Source organism: Microcaecilia unicolor, chromosome 11 (genome assembly GCF_901765095.1).
Source record: "Microcaecilia unicolor chromosome 11, aMicUni1.1, whole genome shotgun sequence".
NCBI classification, from domain to species: domain Eukaryota; kingdom Metazoa; phylum Chordata; class Amphibia; order Gymnophiona; family Siphonopidae; genus Microcaecilia; species Microcaecilia unicolor.
This window is the reverse complement of record NC_044041.1, coordinates 78,647,019-78,662,706: the sequence shown is the minus strand read 5'-3', so window position 1 is coordinate 78,662,706 and position 15,688 is coordinate 78,647,019. Positions and strand designations below refer to the sequence as shown.

Genomic DNA, 15,688 nt, shown 5'->3' with positions numbered 1-15,688 from the left:
TCTCTCTTGCTTCCTCCAGGTTACGTATTTGATGGAGCTTACCGTCTTTATAGAAGCGCAAGGCAAAGGGATAGCTCCAACGGTATCGGATCCCCTCAGTTTGTAGCAATTGTGTGAAGGGTTTCAATTCTGCTCGCCTCTTCAAAGTGCAAGCCGCTAAATCTTGATAGCAATGTACTGCATACGAATCCCACTGAAAGTCTGATGCCGCCCGGGATGCCTGCATGATCTTTTCTTTTAGCTTAAAGTCCGCAAAACATGCGATGAGGTCCCGCGGCTTATTTGCTCTTGGCGGTCCCAACGCCCGATGGGCGCGCACAATCTGAATCTCTGCTGGTTGCTTGTTGATTTGTATCGTGCTCAGCAATGCACTTGCGATCTTCTGCGCCACCCCCTCACAGTCAGCATATGTTGGAACCTCTGGAAGTCCTCTGAACCTTACATTGTTTCTTCTGCTGCGGTTCTCCAAATCCTCCAGCTTGTCCCAAATCTGTTGTGACTCCTGTTTGGACTCAGCTGTGTGGCGGTTTAAGCTCTGTATTGCCTCGGCCTGCTCCTCCAGCCTATCTTCATTCTCCGCCACGCGGACGCCGAGTGCCCCTATCTCTCCTCTCAGGTCCGCCCCCAGCGCCGCGAGGTCCGAGCGCATGGCCTTCAGGTCTGATTGGATTTCCTTCACCCAAGAGCCGATATCCCGCAAGGTGGTCTCCTCCTGTCCCGGGCCGTCCCCCGACTCAAACAGAGGTGGGGAATCATGCTCTTGCTGTTCGCTTGGTGAGTCGGGCGGTCGATCCGCCGAGGCGTCGCCATGTTTGTTCGCGGTTGCGTTCGCGTACGCGAATGCCGACAAATCAACCGCAGAGGCTTGTGATAACATCATGCCTTGCTTGGCTGCTGTTTATTATTGTTTATCTCTCTCCGCTTCCTCAAAAACCGCTGTTTTAGCGAGGTGGTGTTATTATTTCTGCTCGGGGCTCGTCGGAGCTCTTGGCTTAGGCTGCCATCTCCGCTGGTGACGTCACTTCCTCTCTCCGGGGCATTGAATTCTAATCTGTAGCCATATCTGATCAGGTTCAAAACCCACTGATCTGAGGTAAACTTGACCCATTCCTCGAGAAAGAGGGAAAGACATCCTCCAACTGCAGGAATCGAGGAGTGGGCCGGCGCACCATCATTGAGAGGGTCGCCCACGAACTCCAGACCTTGAGCCAGCCGCTGCGGAACGTTTGTCCGAGCGAAAGGAGTTCCTCTGCTGAAAGCAGGCACGTGAAGTAAACCCAGCAGAACGCCCCGGGCGGTACCTTCTAGCTTCACGGAAGCGAAGTCTGAAAGAGGAGGGAACCGCCTGACCCTTGGAAGAAGGCCGCGGCCTATCCTCGAGTAAGCGCTGGGGTTTAGCACCCCCCCAGGCCCTTGACAATTTTCTCCCTCACCAAATAGGAGAAGGCCCTGGAAGGGCAACTTCACCAACCTTTGCTTAGAGGCCATGTCAGCCGTCCAATGCCATAGCCATAGAAGGCGACGAGCGGCCACCGCCACAGCCATCTGTTTAGCCGAAGCTCTGACCAGATCATAGAGGACGTCAGCCAAAAATAACAAGGCCGACTCCATCCATGGTGCCACCTCCGGGGCTCCGCTCCATCCCCGGGCTGTTCCACTGCCTGTTGCAACCAAGCAAGGCAGGCTCGAGCAGCATAACAACTGCACACAGATGCCCGTAAGGCTAGGCCTGAAATCTCAAAGGACCGTTTCAATGCTGATTCCAGACGTTGGTCCTGCATGTCCTTCAGGGCGACCCCTTCCTCTACTGGGAGGGTAGTCTTCTTCGTCACAGCCGTGACTAGGGCACCCACTTTAGGCACGGCCGTGCCAAGTGCTCCTCACTGAGAGGGTATAAGTGCCCCATTGCCCTGGCAACTTTCAAAGGCCCCTCAGGGTCAGCCCACTGAGCCGAAATAAGCTCTTGGATGGAGTCATGCAAAGGAAAGGCTCAAGCAGGCTTCTTAGTACTTGCCATCCTCGGATTACCAGAGGAGGCTTCGCCAATCACAGGATCTTCAATACAGAGAGCCTGCAAGGCATCAGAAATAAGCGCTGGCAGCTCCTCGCAGTGGAAAATCCTAACCGCAGTGGGATCATCTGGATCCAGTGGCTCTTCGGACCACTAAGGCCTGCCAGACCCCTGAGAATCCCCACAGCCTGACCATGGGGGGGGGGGGGGGAAGGGGGGGTGCGCCACTCTCTGAAGGGGAATTTACCCTTCTGTGCCTGTCTTGCGGCCAACTGTCTGGGGAAAAAATGCCTGACGGCAATCCCGGGCCGGTCTCCACCGGAGGGGAACCAGGTAGCAACGCAGTGTTAGACACCTGCGGCAGAGCTCTTTTTAACATGAATGCTTTATGTAAAAGCAACACAAACTCAGGGGAGAAAGGCTCACCCTGGCCTCCCGGTTCCAATCCAGGGTAAGCAGCTCCTCTGGTAGCCTCCATCCGAGGCTCCCCTCCGGCCTCAGACCCCTCCGCTCCTGCGGGGGTCGAGCCATGCGGCGCATCTAAGATGGCACCCGCTGCCAGCTCCACCGAGCAGGAAGAAAAATCGCTCACCATGCTCGTGCCGGCCCTGACGTCTGAAGAGCACGATTTACAGAGCCCCGCTGCGGATCTGCGCTTGCCACAACATGAACAGTGCTTAACAACCTCCGCAGCCATCGTCGAAAACGGCGGAAAAATTCAAATTGGCGGATTCATGCCAAAAACGCCCCGATCGCAGGCCCTCCCTGGAGGAGCTACAACACTCTCTTATCTCACCACACCAAGTCCTAGAGCTCCGATCACGCTGCACAGACAAAAGGAAGCCTCAGAATCACAGCGCTAAAAGGTAGGGAAAGGACAAACCAATGTGCCTGCATCCACAAAGGGGACCAGGTAAGGCAGGGAAATGGCGAACCTATGTGCCTTTAAAATGGACACCACAAGCCACAACACCCCTGCTATGACTGGCCAAAGCACAGGAGCCACCCCAGGCAGATTTCTGAAGGAGCTGAATAAGCTGCGTCCAACCCTGCTGGGGAGATAGAGAGCACTGAAAACCATAGTGCCGCTTGGCCAGCTAGCTCCATCTGCCTTCCAGTATTCTCTATCTCCCCCTGCTGGTAGGTGGACACAACCCATTCATAATGGATTCATCTGCTTGATGACAAGGAAAAGGGTGATAAAAATGATAAAGGGAATGGGACGACTTCCCTATGAGGAAAGGCTAAAGCGGCTAGGGCTTTTCAACTTGGAGAAAAGAAGGCTGAGGGGAGATATGATAGAGGTCTATAAAATAATGAGTGGAGTGGAATAGGTAGACATGAATCACTTGTTTACGCTTTCCAAAAACACTAGGACTAAGGGGCAAGCAATGAATCTACAAAGTAGTACATTTAAAATTAATCTAAGAAAATATTTCCTCACTCAATGTGTAATTAAACTCTGGACTTTGTTGCCTGAGAATGTAGTAAAAGCAGTTAGCTTAGTGGGCTTTAAAGGGAAAGGGAAATGGGACTTGATATACCGGCCTTTCTGTGGTGTTTGCAACTACATTCAAAGCAGTTTACATAGTATATTCAGGTACTTATTTGTACCAGGGGCAATGAAGGGTTAGGTGACTTGCCCAGAGTCACAAGGAGCTGCAGTGGGAATCGAACTCAGTTCCCCTGGATCAAAGTCCACTGCACTAACCACGAGGCTACTCCTCCACTATCCAAACCTTTAAAAAGGTTTGGATAGCTTCCAAAAATAAAAGTCCACAAGCCATTATTAAGATGGACTTGGGGAAAATCCACTGCTTATTTCTAGGATAAGCAGCATAAAATGTAATGTACTGTTTTGGGATCTTGCCAGGTACTTGTAACCTGGGCTGGCCACCAAAAAGCAAGGGAAAATTAGGTTCTTACCTTGGTAATTTTCTTTCCTTTAGTCATAGCAGATGAAGCCATTACGTATGGGATATGTCCATCAACCAGCAGGGGAGATAGAGAGCACTCAAACTTTCACAGTGCCCTCTTGGCCAGCTAGCTCCACTGCCTCTTCAGTATTTGGAGCTTCCAAAGCAGTATGGCAAACCGCAATGGGAATCACAAGAGCTTTCCTCACAGCGAACGATGGCCCATCACAAGGGCATGAACTCATAAAGGAGGGAATGCACATCCTCCTGGAGGGAATAAACTCATCCTCCTTATTGTATAAGTGGAGGGGAACACACGCGCCTCCTGGAGGGAATCACACATCCTCCCAACACACTGGAGGGAATGAACTCATCCTCCTATTTATAGAACTGGAGGGGAACACACGCGCCTCCTGGAGAGAATCAACACATCCTCCAAAAAAACATGCTGGAGGGAATGAACACATCCTCCTAAATTTAAACTGAACATGAATCCTGAAGATTGTTTTCCAACTTTCTCCCAAGGAAGGAACTTCTGGAAATTAGAACAGAACCTGAAAAACAGATTCACAGCATACAGACAATCATACAGGGAGGGCTCATGGCTTCATCTGCTATGACTAAAGGAAAGAAAATTACCAAGGTAAGAACCTAATTTTCCCTTCCTTGTCATCAAGCAGATGAAGCCATTACGTATGGGATGTAACAAAGCAAACCCTAGATAGGGTGGGAACAAGCCACACCACGCGCTAGCACTTGTGCACCAAAACGCGCATCCCTCCTGGCAGCCACATCCAGCCTGTAATGTCGGGCAAAGGAGAGCTTAGAAGCCCATGTTGCTGCACTGCATATCTCTTGAAGAGAGAGTGCTCCAGTTTCAGCCCAAGAGGAAGAAATCGCTCTAGTAGAATGTGCCTTAAAGGCTACAGGCGGAACCCTGCCGGCCAGCAGATAAGCTGAAAAGATAGTTTCTTTGAGCCAGCGGGCAATAGTGGCTTTAGACGCTGGAGACCCTCTGCGAGAACCGGATAGCAAAACAAACAGATGATCAGAAGCCCTGAAAGAGTTAGTAACTCGCAGATACTGCAGCAGAGTCCTGCGCACATCCAAAAGGTGCAGCTGCCCAAAAGATTCTGGAAACTCTTCCTCTGAAAAAGAGGGCAAGAAAATAGGCTGGTTTAAGTGAAAGGCTGAAACCACCTTAGCATTAAAGGAAGGCACGGTCTGAACCGTGACTCCGGACTCTGAAAATTGCAGAAATGGGTCTCTACAGGACAGCGCCTGGAGCTCTGACACCCGTCTCGCCGAGGTAATGGCCACCAGAAAAATGGCCTTCAGTGTCAAGTCTTTCTCCGATGCTCGCTGAAGCAGCTCAAAAGGAGATGCCTGCAGGGTTTTCAAAACTAGCCCCAGGTTCCAAGCTGGACAGGGTGCTCGCACTGGAGGTCGGAGCCGAAGCACCCCTCTAAGAAACCCTGCCACATCTGGGTGAGCAGCCAAAGACACGCCTTCCACCTTACCACGAAGGGAGGCCAACGCTGCCACCTGCACCCGCAGGGAATTATAGGCCAAGCCTTTTTGTACACCTTCCTGCAAAAAGTCCAGAATCGGCGAGACAGGAGCCCGCATTGGAACAATGGCTCTGGAAGCACACCAAGACTCAAACAGGCACCAAATCCTGGCATAAGCCACAGAAGTGGACCGCTTGCAGGCTTGCAGGAGAGTGGAAATAACTTTATTGGAATAACCTTTATCCCTCAATTGCGCCCTCTCAATAGCCATGCCGTAAGACCAAAGCGGCCGGCGTCCTCCATGGCTACCGGTCCCTGAGTCAACAGGTTCGGTACCAGAGGTAACGGCAGAGGAGCCTCCAGGAGCATCTGTCGGAGGTCTGCATACCAAGGTCTCCTTGGCCAATCCGGGGCGATGAGGACCACTTCTCCTGGGTGCAGCCGAATCCGCAAGAGCAGGCGCCCTATCAAGGGCCATGGGGGAAACACATAAAGTAGACCCGGAGGCCAGGGTTGAGCCAAGGCATCCAACCCCGCCGAGCGAGGATCTCTCCGTCTGCTGAAGAAGCATGGGACTTTGGTATTGGCACTTGTCGCCATTAGATCCATCACGGGCTTGCCCCATTTGGCACAGATCTGCAGGAATACTTCGTCTGCCAGATTCCATTCTGCTGGATCGATCTGATGCCTGCTCAGATAATCGGCCTGCACATTGCTCTGACCTGCAATATGAGCTGCCGACAGACACTGAAGATGCAGCTCGGCCCAGTGGCAAATCAGTTCGGCCTGCGCGGCTAGTGCTCTGCACCTTGTTCCGCCTTGTCGATTTATATAGGCCACCGTTGTCGTGTTGTCCGACATCACTCTGACAGCCAATCCTTCCAGGGTCACTTGAAAGGCCAGAAGCGCCTGAAACACCGCTTTCAACTCTAGGCGGTTGATGGACCACTCCGACTCCTCGGGTGTCCATAGACCCTGGGCATGCTTCCCCTTGCAGTGTGCACCCCAGCCCTTCAGGCTGACATCTGTTACCACTAGGCACCAAACGGGGAGCGTCAGCGGCATTCCTCGCCGCAGCATGCTGTCCGAGAGCCACCACTCCATGCTGAGACGGGCCGCAGGGAGCCAAGTAAGTCTGCATTGGTAATCCTGAGAAATAGGAGACCATCTCCGGAGTAGGGAATACTGTAGAGGTCTCAGGTGCGCTCTCGCCCAGGGTACCACTTCCATCGTGGCTGTCATCGATCCCAGCAGCTGGACAATGTCCCAAGCTCGCAGGCGGGGCATCCTCAGGAGCAGACGGACCTGATTCTGAAGCTTGCACCGCCTTAGCTCGGGTAGGAACACATAGCCCGAGACGGTGTCGAACCTGGCCCCCAAAAACTCTAGAGATTGTGAAGGGGACAGGTGACTTTTGGCCATATTGACGACCCAGCCTAGAGATTGCAGTACTGAGACCACTCTGGCTGTAGCTTGTAAGCTCTCTGTTGCAGAGTCTGCTCTGATGAGCCAGTCGTCTAGGTACGGGTGAACCCTGATACCTTCTCGCCTGAGAAAAGCAGCTACTACCACCATTACCTTCGAAAAGGTTCGGGGAGCTGTGGCGAGGCCAAAAGGCAAGGCCCTGACTGGAAATGTTTCCCAACACCGCAAACCTCAGAAACTTCTGGTGCGGGGGCCAAATCGGTATGTGCAAGTAAGCTTCTTTCAGGTCTAGAGACGTGAGAAACTCTCCTGGCTGAACCGCCGCAATGATGGAGCGCAGGGATTCCATGTGGAAATGCCGCACTCTCAGGGACTTGTTCACTTCTTTTAAGTCCAGAATAGGGCGAAAGGACCCACCTTTTCGCGGCACCACAAAGTAGATGGAGTATCGGCCGCAGCCTTGCTCGGCGGGAGGCACCGGGGTCACTGCCCCTAACTGAATCAGACCTTGTAAAGTCTCCTCCACCGCCGCCCGTTTGACAGCAGAACCGCATCGGGACTCCACAAACACGTCTCTTACTGGGGCGTTGAATTCTATTCTGTATCCATCTCTGATCAGGTCCTCTGTTCTTTTTTTTTTTTTTAAGCTGTGAGGAAAGCAGAGGTATTGAAGACTCTGGAGGCTCAGATGAGTGGGAAAGGCAGGGAAAGGGCGAACCTATATGCCTGCATCCACTGTTGGTGGGTAAGGACAGGGAAAGCAAGGCAATATGTCCACATCCACAGAGGTATGGGTAAGGCAGGGAAAGGGCTAACCTATGTGCCTTTAAAGTGAAGCTGCTATAGCCTCCAACACCCCAGTTAACAACTGGCAAGCCAGGAACCACCTCCCGGCAGATTTTTCTGGAGCTCAAACAAGCTGCAGCCACCCTGCTAAGGGAGATAGAGAATACTGAAGAGGCAGTGGAGCTAGCTGGCCAAGAGGGCACTGTGAAAGTTTGAGTGCTCTCTATCTCTCCTGCTGGTTGATGGACATAACCCATACGTAATGGCTTCATCTGCTTGATGACAAGGAAACATCCTTTAAAAGCTAATGTACAGACACATGTTTTAGAAAATCTGCAGACCAATTTCTGAGCCAGACACAACAACAAGCAAGTACAAAGGAGTGTCATATAATTTTTGCTGAAGTTCTGTTTAAATCATATAAAGCGTCCACCAAATAGGTCATTCCCAAATCTAAAATGGTGGAACCTGGATCATCTCCCGCTGACAATGGCATAGCTTTTTTCACCAACTGCTCTAACCACTGAAGACATGTCTGACCTACATAGCCTTGCAGGCAGCTGTATGTAGGAAGCTAATACAGAGATTTTAAACGCTTGCTTCAAAAAAAAAAGACTCCATCCTGAGGTCCCAGGGATCTTTGAATGCTGCACCACCCTCAACCAGGATAGCAGTCTTGTCACAGTTGAAACCACCGCATCTACCTTAGGCAGTTTGATAAAGCCATACACTGCTTAACAAGAAAACTGGCATTTGGAACCTTCCATTCTGCAGAAATATCTATCATCTGACAGCAGGCATGGTTAAAAAGCGAGGTGAAGGAAGCTATTAGAGCTAAAAGAAAATCCTTCAGAAAATGAAAAAAGGAACCGACTGAAAATAATAAGAAACAGCATAAGGAATGTCAACTCAAATGCAAAATGCTGATAAGGAAGGCAAAGAGGGGCTTTGAAAAAAAGATTGCACTGGAGGCAAAAACACACAGTAAACATTTTTTTTTAGGTATATTAAAATCAGGAAGCTGGCAAAAGAATTGGTTGGACCGCTAGATGACTGAGGGGTAAAAGGGGCAATCAGGGAAGAAAAAGCCATAGCGGAGAAATTAAATGAATTCTTTGCTTCGGTCTTCGCCAAGGAAGACTTAGGAGATACTGGGGCCAGAAATGGTATTCAAGCGGACGAGTCAGAAAAACTGAATGAAATATCTATAAACCTGGAGGATGGAATGGGGCAATTTGACAAACTGAAGAGTAGCAAATCACCTGGACTGAATGGTATCCATCCCAGAGTACTGAAAGAATTGAAAAATGAACTTGCGGAACTATTGTTAGTAATATATAATTTATCTTTAAAATAAGAGCGTGGTACCGGAAGATTGGAGGGTGGCCAATGTAACGCCAATTTTTTAAAAAGGTTCCAGAAGAGATCCAGCAAATTATAGACTGGTTAAACTGACATCGGTGCCAGGCAAAATGGTAGAGACTATTATAAAGAACAAAATTATGGAGCATATTCAAAAGCATGGATTAATGAGACAAAGCCAACGTGGATTTAGTGAAGGGAAATCTTGCCTCACCAATCTATTTACATTTCTTTGAAGGGGTGAACAAACATGTGGATAAAGGTGAGTTGGTTGATGTTGTGTATCTGGATTTTCAAAAGGTGTTTGACAAAGTACCTCATGAAAGACTCCAAAGGAAATTGGAGAGTCATGGGAAAGGAGGTAGTGTTCTATTGTGGATTAAAAACTACTTAAAAGATAGAAAACAGAGAGTAGGGTTAAATGGTCAGTATTCTCAATGGAGAAGGGTAGTTAGTGGGGTTCCCCAGGGGTCTGTGCTGGGACCGCTGCTTTTTAACATATTTATAAATGGCCTAGAGATAGGAGTAACTAGTGAGGTAATTAAATTTGCTGACGACACAAAGTTATTCAAAGTTGTTAAATCACGAGAGGATTGTGAAAAATTACAAGAGGATTTTACAAGACTGGGAGACTGGGCGTCTAAATAGCAGATGACTTTAATGTGAGCAAGTGCAAAGTGATGCATGTGGGAAAAAGCAATCCAAATTAGAGCTATGTAATGCAAGGTTCCACATTAGGAGTCACTGACCAAGAAAGGGATCTAGGTGTCGTCATTGATGATACGTTGAAACCTTCTGCTCAGTGTGTTGCGGTGCCTAAGAAAGCAAATAGAATGTTAGGTATTATTAGGAAAGGAATGGAAAACAAAAATGAGGACATTATAATGCCTTTGTATCACTCCATGGTGCAACTGCACCTCGAATACTGTGTTCCATTCTGGTCGACACATCTCAAAAAACATATAGTGGAATTAGAAAAGGTGCAGAGAAGGGCAACAAAAATGATAAAAGGAATGGGACGACTTCCCTATAAGGAAAGGCTAAAGTGGCTAGGGCTCTTCAGCTTGGAGAAAGATAGCTGAGGGAAGATATGATAGAGGTCTATAAAATAATGAGTGGACTGGAAAGGGTAGACATGAAGCATCTGTTTACTCTTTCCAAAAATACTAGGATTAGGGGGCATTCAATGATGCTACAAAGTAGCAAATTTAAAATTAATCAGAGAAAAGGTTTCTGCACTCAATGTGTAATTAAACTCTGGAATTCGTTGCGGTTAGCTTAGTGGGGTTTAAAAAAAAAAAAAAAGGTTTAGACTACTTCTTAAAGGAAAAGTCCATAGAGCATTATTAAAATGGATTTGGGCAAACTCCACTGCTTATTTCTGGGATAAGCAGCATAAAATGTATTGAACTTTGTCAGGATCTTGCCAGGTTTTTGTGACCTGGATAGGCCACAGTTGGAAACAGGTTGCCGGGCTTGATGGACCTTTGGTCTGTCCCAGTATGGCAATACTTATGCACTTATATGTACTTATGAGATAGGGAACAACTGGAAGGCTTTCTGATGCCAACCAAAAGGGGGTCCTCTGAACCAGAGCTAGAACTGGGCTTATCAACCAAAACCTTAAGATTGGTGAAAACCTGGGAAATTAAAGAATCCACATCTCCCTTACTAAAAATACAGATCACAGAAGTAGTATAAAGTGCCTTTTGCAACGATGGCTGCTGGCCGAAACACTTACATTGGCCCAGTGATGTGCGGAGATGTTGCAGCAAGCTGTGTTGGAACATTGTGATCGTTTAGACTTGGGTTCAGTACAGGGGAAGAGACTTCAACAAGTGTGGGAGCCATTTTGGAAAGCATTGGCTCCCTTGGCATGTTTTCGGATTTTTGGACTCCATGAAGCATCTGGGCGGGTGGTGGGGTGTTCTGGAGGGTGTTATTTGAAACTGTTGTTCTGTTTTTGTATTTGTAGCCTTGAATGTGCTAGTTTAATAAAGTTGATTTAAAAAAAAAAGGGACCACAGAAGGATCCTCTCTCTCAGTGAAACTTCACCTCCTCAGAGAGGGATGTCTTCCTCTAGCCCAAACTACTGCCCTGCTGAATTTAATTCTAGCTTTTTCTCCTCTCCAAAGACTACAGAAAGCCCATCATCTCGATCTACCATTTCCAATCTGGGCTGCTTAACAGATACATTAGGAAAAGAATCAGGGACATTAGGTAAAGCAAAAGAACTAGAGGGTAAATCTCTACCCATACAAAAGGCTCTGTGCAACAAGAGAATAAATTCAAGCGAGAAATTTTGAGCAAAACCTAAGCCCTGAGACCCAACCATATGAGGATTGGTCACAGGAGAGGGAGACAACTAAGGGGGCTAAGTCTCTGGCAGCAACCGCCACAGGCATTACAATCATGGTGGCAGTTCCTGCCAAAACTGGGTCTGATCTTACTTCAACCATACTAACTGCCAGCCAGAGGAACCAGAGCGATGCTAATCCAAGAGTCCTTTGGAAATGAGAGGAAAGGAAACTGCCAGCATTTTCTACTGCCACAGTATTTTCCTCTGCGCCACAAAAGCAGCACTGCCATAGTGAAAACACACCAGCAATCCTGCACAGAAACTACTGTTACAAAAAAAAAAAAAAAAATGAAGCCCAGAATCCCCCCCACCAGGCTGCAGGTTTTTTTTTGTTTTTTTTTTATATTTATAACTGACCAAAGAAATGGACCCGACCATCAGAAGTTGCACGGGAAACCTACCCCTGCTGGAGACTGAGAAATACTGACTGGCCAAGGGGTTGCACAGGATTCTTAAGCGATGAAATCACAGCTCAGCAATTCTCATTCTCCACCTGACAGCAGGACAGCACAAACCGAAGCATCTTGACTGGACTGGTCTGGTGGGACAGTAAGAAGCGTTGCTGAGCAGAACCCCAAAACTGCAAATTCAATGAAGCTGACAAGTTAGTGCCTCTACATCAGTGCCATGTTACAGACATCTTTCTATGCACATATATAGTTGCACAATTATATAAAATACCCTTAACAGGCTTTGTGTGGAACAGCCCTCAAAGTGGGCTTTTGAAAATTCGGTTGAAAGGATGCACATATACATTTATGCCTGGAGGTGGAGGGAGATTTCTAATCCTTTAACATATTTTCCACTGTAGACTTGACCCATATAAATAGGAGGTGTAAGGTCCACAGGTATGTTTTCACCAATGGGACTTTGCTGTTAAGTTTTCTGGTGTTTTCCTTTTGAAAATGAGCTTGCATCTGTCTGCCTGCAACCACACTGATGTAGAGGCACTAACTTGTCAGCTTCATTGAATTTGCAGTTTTGGGGTTCTGCTCAGCAACGCTCCTTACTGTCCCACCAGACCAGTCCAGTCAAGATGCTTCGGTTTGTGCTGCCCTGCTGTCAGGTGGAGAATGAGACAAGTTAGTGCCTCTACATCAGTGCCATGTTACAGACATTGGACATTTGACCTTGGTTCCAGGGATCCAGAAATACAAGTGTGGTTGCAGGCAGACAGATGCAAGCTCATTTTCAAAAGGAAAACACCAGAAAACTTAACAGCAAAGTACCTGTCAAAAGATTACACATACTTTTACATGTACCCTGCATAAACACTGGAGCAAAAGCTGAGTTGCACTGTGCACATCTGTTTTATAAACTAGATGGGCACTCACAGAATACATGCAAAAGCACATACCATTTTTGTATCAAGTGTAAATTTGTGAACTATTGGGGCTTATTCTGGTTCTGTGTGCCTATTTATAAAAACAGTCTTGCAGGCGACAGTCTGCAAGCATCGCAGTGGAGTTTCAAAATTACACTCCCTGAGCATTTAGACATCACTGGTACCTACTGAGGCACCTGCAGGAATTATGCCTCTCCTTCCCACTGTTTGGGCACATGCAAACATCAAATTAAAGTATTTTACAAAAGTCTTTAAAATGTGCAAGAAACAAATTGACATTACAATACAACAAATGAGAGATAACAGTGACAAAGGCCTGTTTATGACATTTGCTGCATACAGCATGTGCATTTGGTATGGTTGTCTCATAGGCTCTCATTACAATTTTGTGTAATTGATATTTATGTAATAGAAATGGTTAGTAAGTTGCAGCTACAGACTGCATTCATACTTATTACAGCTCTTTATTTATTTGTTGCATTTGTATCCCACATTTTCCCACCTATTTGCAGGCTCAATGCGGCTTACAGTTTTCCGTCATGGCATTCGCCAATCCGGAGTGAAGATACAATTGTTATTACATTAAGGAACATGGATGACATAATAAAATTAACCTATTAGGTATAATTAGGTATAGGTATTTAGACACTATGCTTACTATCTGGCTCCATCTTCGGGAGCCAACTTTACCTGCTTTGCAAATCTTCCTTTGTCTTCAGTTTTGATGTCTTTCGATTCATTGAAAATCCGGAGGCACTCTTCCATTGGGTCAGAGTCATAATCCAAATCCTTCTCCAGAATGGAGTAATCAACATCCTTAGAATTCACAGAGGACAAAGACGATCTCAAGTTGGATGGCTTTAGACCTTTAGTCCTCTCATTATCAGTTGTGAAGCCAGTGTTACTACCACTGTCCGAATCTGAACTAACAGACAGCAGCGAGACTGGCAAAGAATGATCATCATTCACCTCTTCATCACCACTCTCATCTCCAAATAAATCGATATGAGTTAATGCACGCAGCTTTGGTTTCTGCTTGCCTTTAGCTTTTCCATCCTCTGGTGTGCTCATCTTGTTGTCCTTTGGCTTATTGGGATTACAGGATTTGCCTTCCTTCCTCTCTTTGTGCTTCACATTGGTCACTTGGTTTTCATTAATGAGATTAACTGCTTTCAGCTTGGAGTTATTTTTACTATTTTTACTATTTCCCAGTACCTCCATACTGGCAGTCTTTCTGATCTTTCCATTCTTGTTTTTCTCCAAGTCCACTGAGGTGTTAGACTGGGATTTTAATTTCTTCTGAGAGCATGGCTTTTGATTTTCTGGTTTCAATTTGAAAGACTTCTGAGAACAATCATCAGTTTTAGCTTTCTTTTTCTCCTTGCAATTTCTCTCTGCATTCTTGATTTTCACTTTTTCCTCCTTCTCCTGCTTTTCTTTTTTAGGGTTTTTACTTTTCTCTGTCTTTCTGTGGCCTGGAGATTTGCTGGATTCTGATTTTTGCACTTTCACTTTCTCCTTTGTAGCATCCTTACTCTTTTCAATCTTGCTTGTTTCATTCTTGCTTGCTGATGGCAATTTGGTGTCTTTCTTGGTGTTGATGTCATTTTCCTCAGAACGTTTTATATCCTCTTCATCGTATTGTACTGCTATCTCTTTCAGTTCCCTAGAACAAGGGTCCTCCTGTCTCAATATTTTCCCCGTTGAAGATGATTCATCATTTAATTTGTTTTCACTGTCCAATTTTGGGGGCAAAGAGTTGAGAGTACTTGGTTGGTACTCAGAACTCACCTCATCTTCTGAGTCAGAAAATTTTGCATAGGTCTCAGCAGCCTTAATGCCACTGCAGCGTTTCTTTAATGAAGGAGGTGCATAGGACTCTTCTTGGCTAGGTGGTCGGCTTCTTTTGATTCCCTTATGGTGCTTGCTATTAGCCTTGTTCAAAAGTCTGGCAGAGTAATTCGACAAAGGGTCATACTCCAAGTCAGTAGGAGGTCTGGAATTGTCAATCACATACTTGTTGGCAACTGGGGTATATTTTGCAGAATGAGATACAGTTGTGGGGACATATTCCATTGAACTGTTTTTAGATTTTTTACCAGCATGAGAATCCAAAGTATATTTGCTAGACCCTTCAGTTACAGAAGCAGCAGCAAAAGGGGTGGGATTGTAGTCTGCCTTGTTACGTTGCCGATAAACACTAGGATTATATTCTAAAGAAGTGAAGGAGTCTTGTATCATTCTGGATCCCCCATCGGGACTTTCAGAAGTCAATAAAGAAGCCTCAGATGTGCCATATTCCTTGCTTGTCTCCAGAAGCTCCTCATATTTCTTCTGTTCTCTTTCTACCTCATTTCTCACTGCTTCAATAGCTTTATTAACAAGCTCCAGCTCCGAGATACCAGGATGCGACTCTGCCACATCATCCAGAGGACTATCTGCCCGTGAGGAGACTTTGGGGAGGTCTGGGTTGTATGGATCATAACCGATTTCTAAAAATAAATAAATACAAGCTTTTTTTAAAACCATTAGAAAAAATAAAAAGGAAGAAAACCCCCAACACTTTTCTCAATGAGAAAAAGGAAGACAATGCATCAAAACAGCAACTACACAAAAGAATATTTTACCTTTTACTGCTGGTATCTAATCATGCACAAGAGAACAACCAGAAGTGAACAGGTAGAGGGATAATCAGTTCAGATGAACCATCCTCATACCTTTGGGAAAAAGCAGTAAACAAACAGCAAATGGCTCCTGCTCAAATATTTTTATTTACAAAAACTAGAATTGGGGGATCATGATAGATAACTTTGATTACAAGAAAATGGGAAATCAATAGTACACTGAACCATGTGAATATAAAGTCATTGCTTTTTGCTTTTGACAAATGTCTTCTTGGTTGGACATTTGGTATCCATGCGAGCTTGTCTCAGTTGAGAATTCTACATCCACTTGAGCTTGTTTATTCTCAT

General features: G+C 46.5%; 1 protein-coding gene across 1 annotated transcript in view; it reads right to left on the bottom strand.

The window, feature by feature from the left end:
- The window catches only part of REXO1 (RNA exonuclease 1 homolog), a 222,883-nt gene that overhangs the window by 161,987 nt on the left and 45,208 nt on the right, over positions 1–15,688 (bottom strand). Inside the window, exon 2 of the mRNA XM_030220016.1 lies at positions 13,407–15,208. Coding sequence (XP_030075876.1) covers positions 13,407–15,208 — 1,802 coding nt within the window. The remainder of the gene's footprint in view (positions 1–13,406; positions 15,209–15,688) is intronic.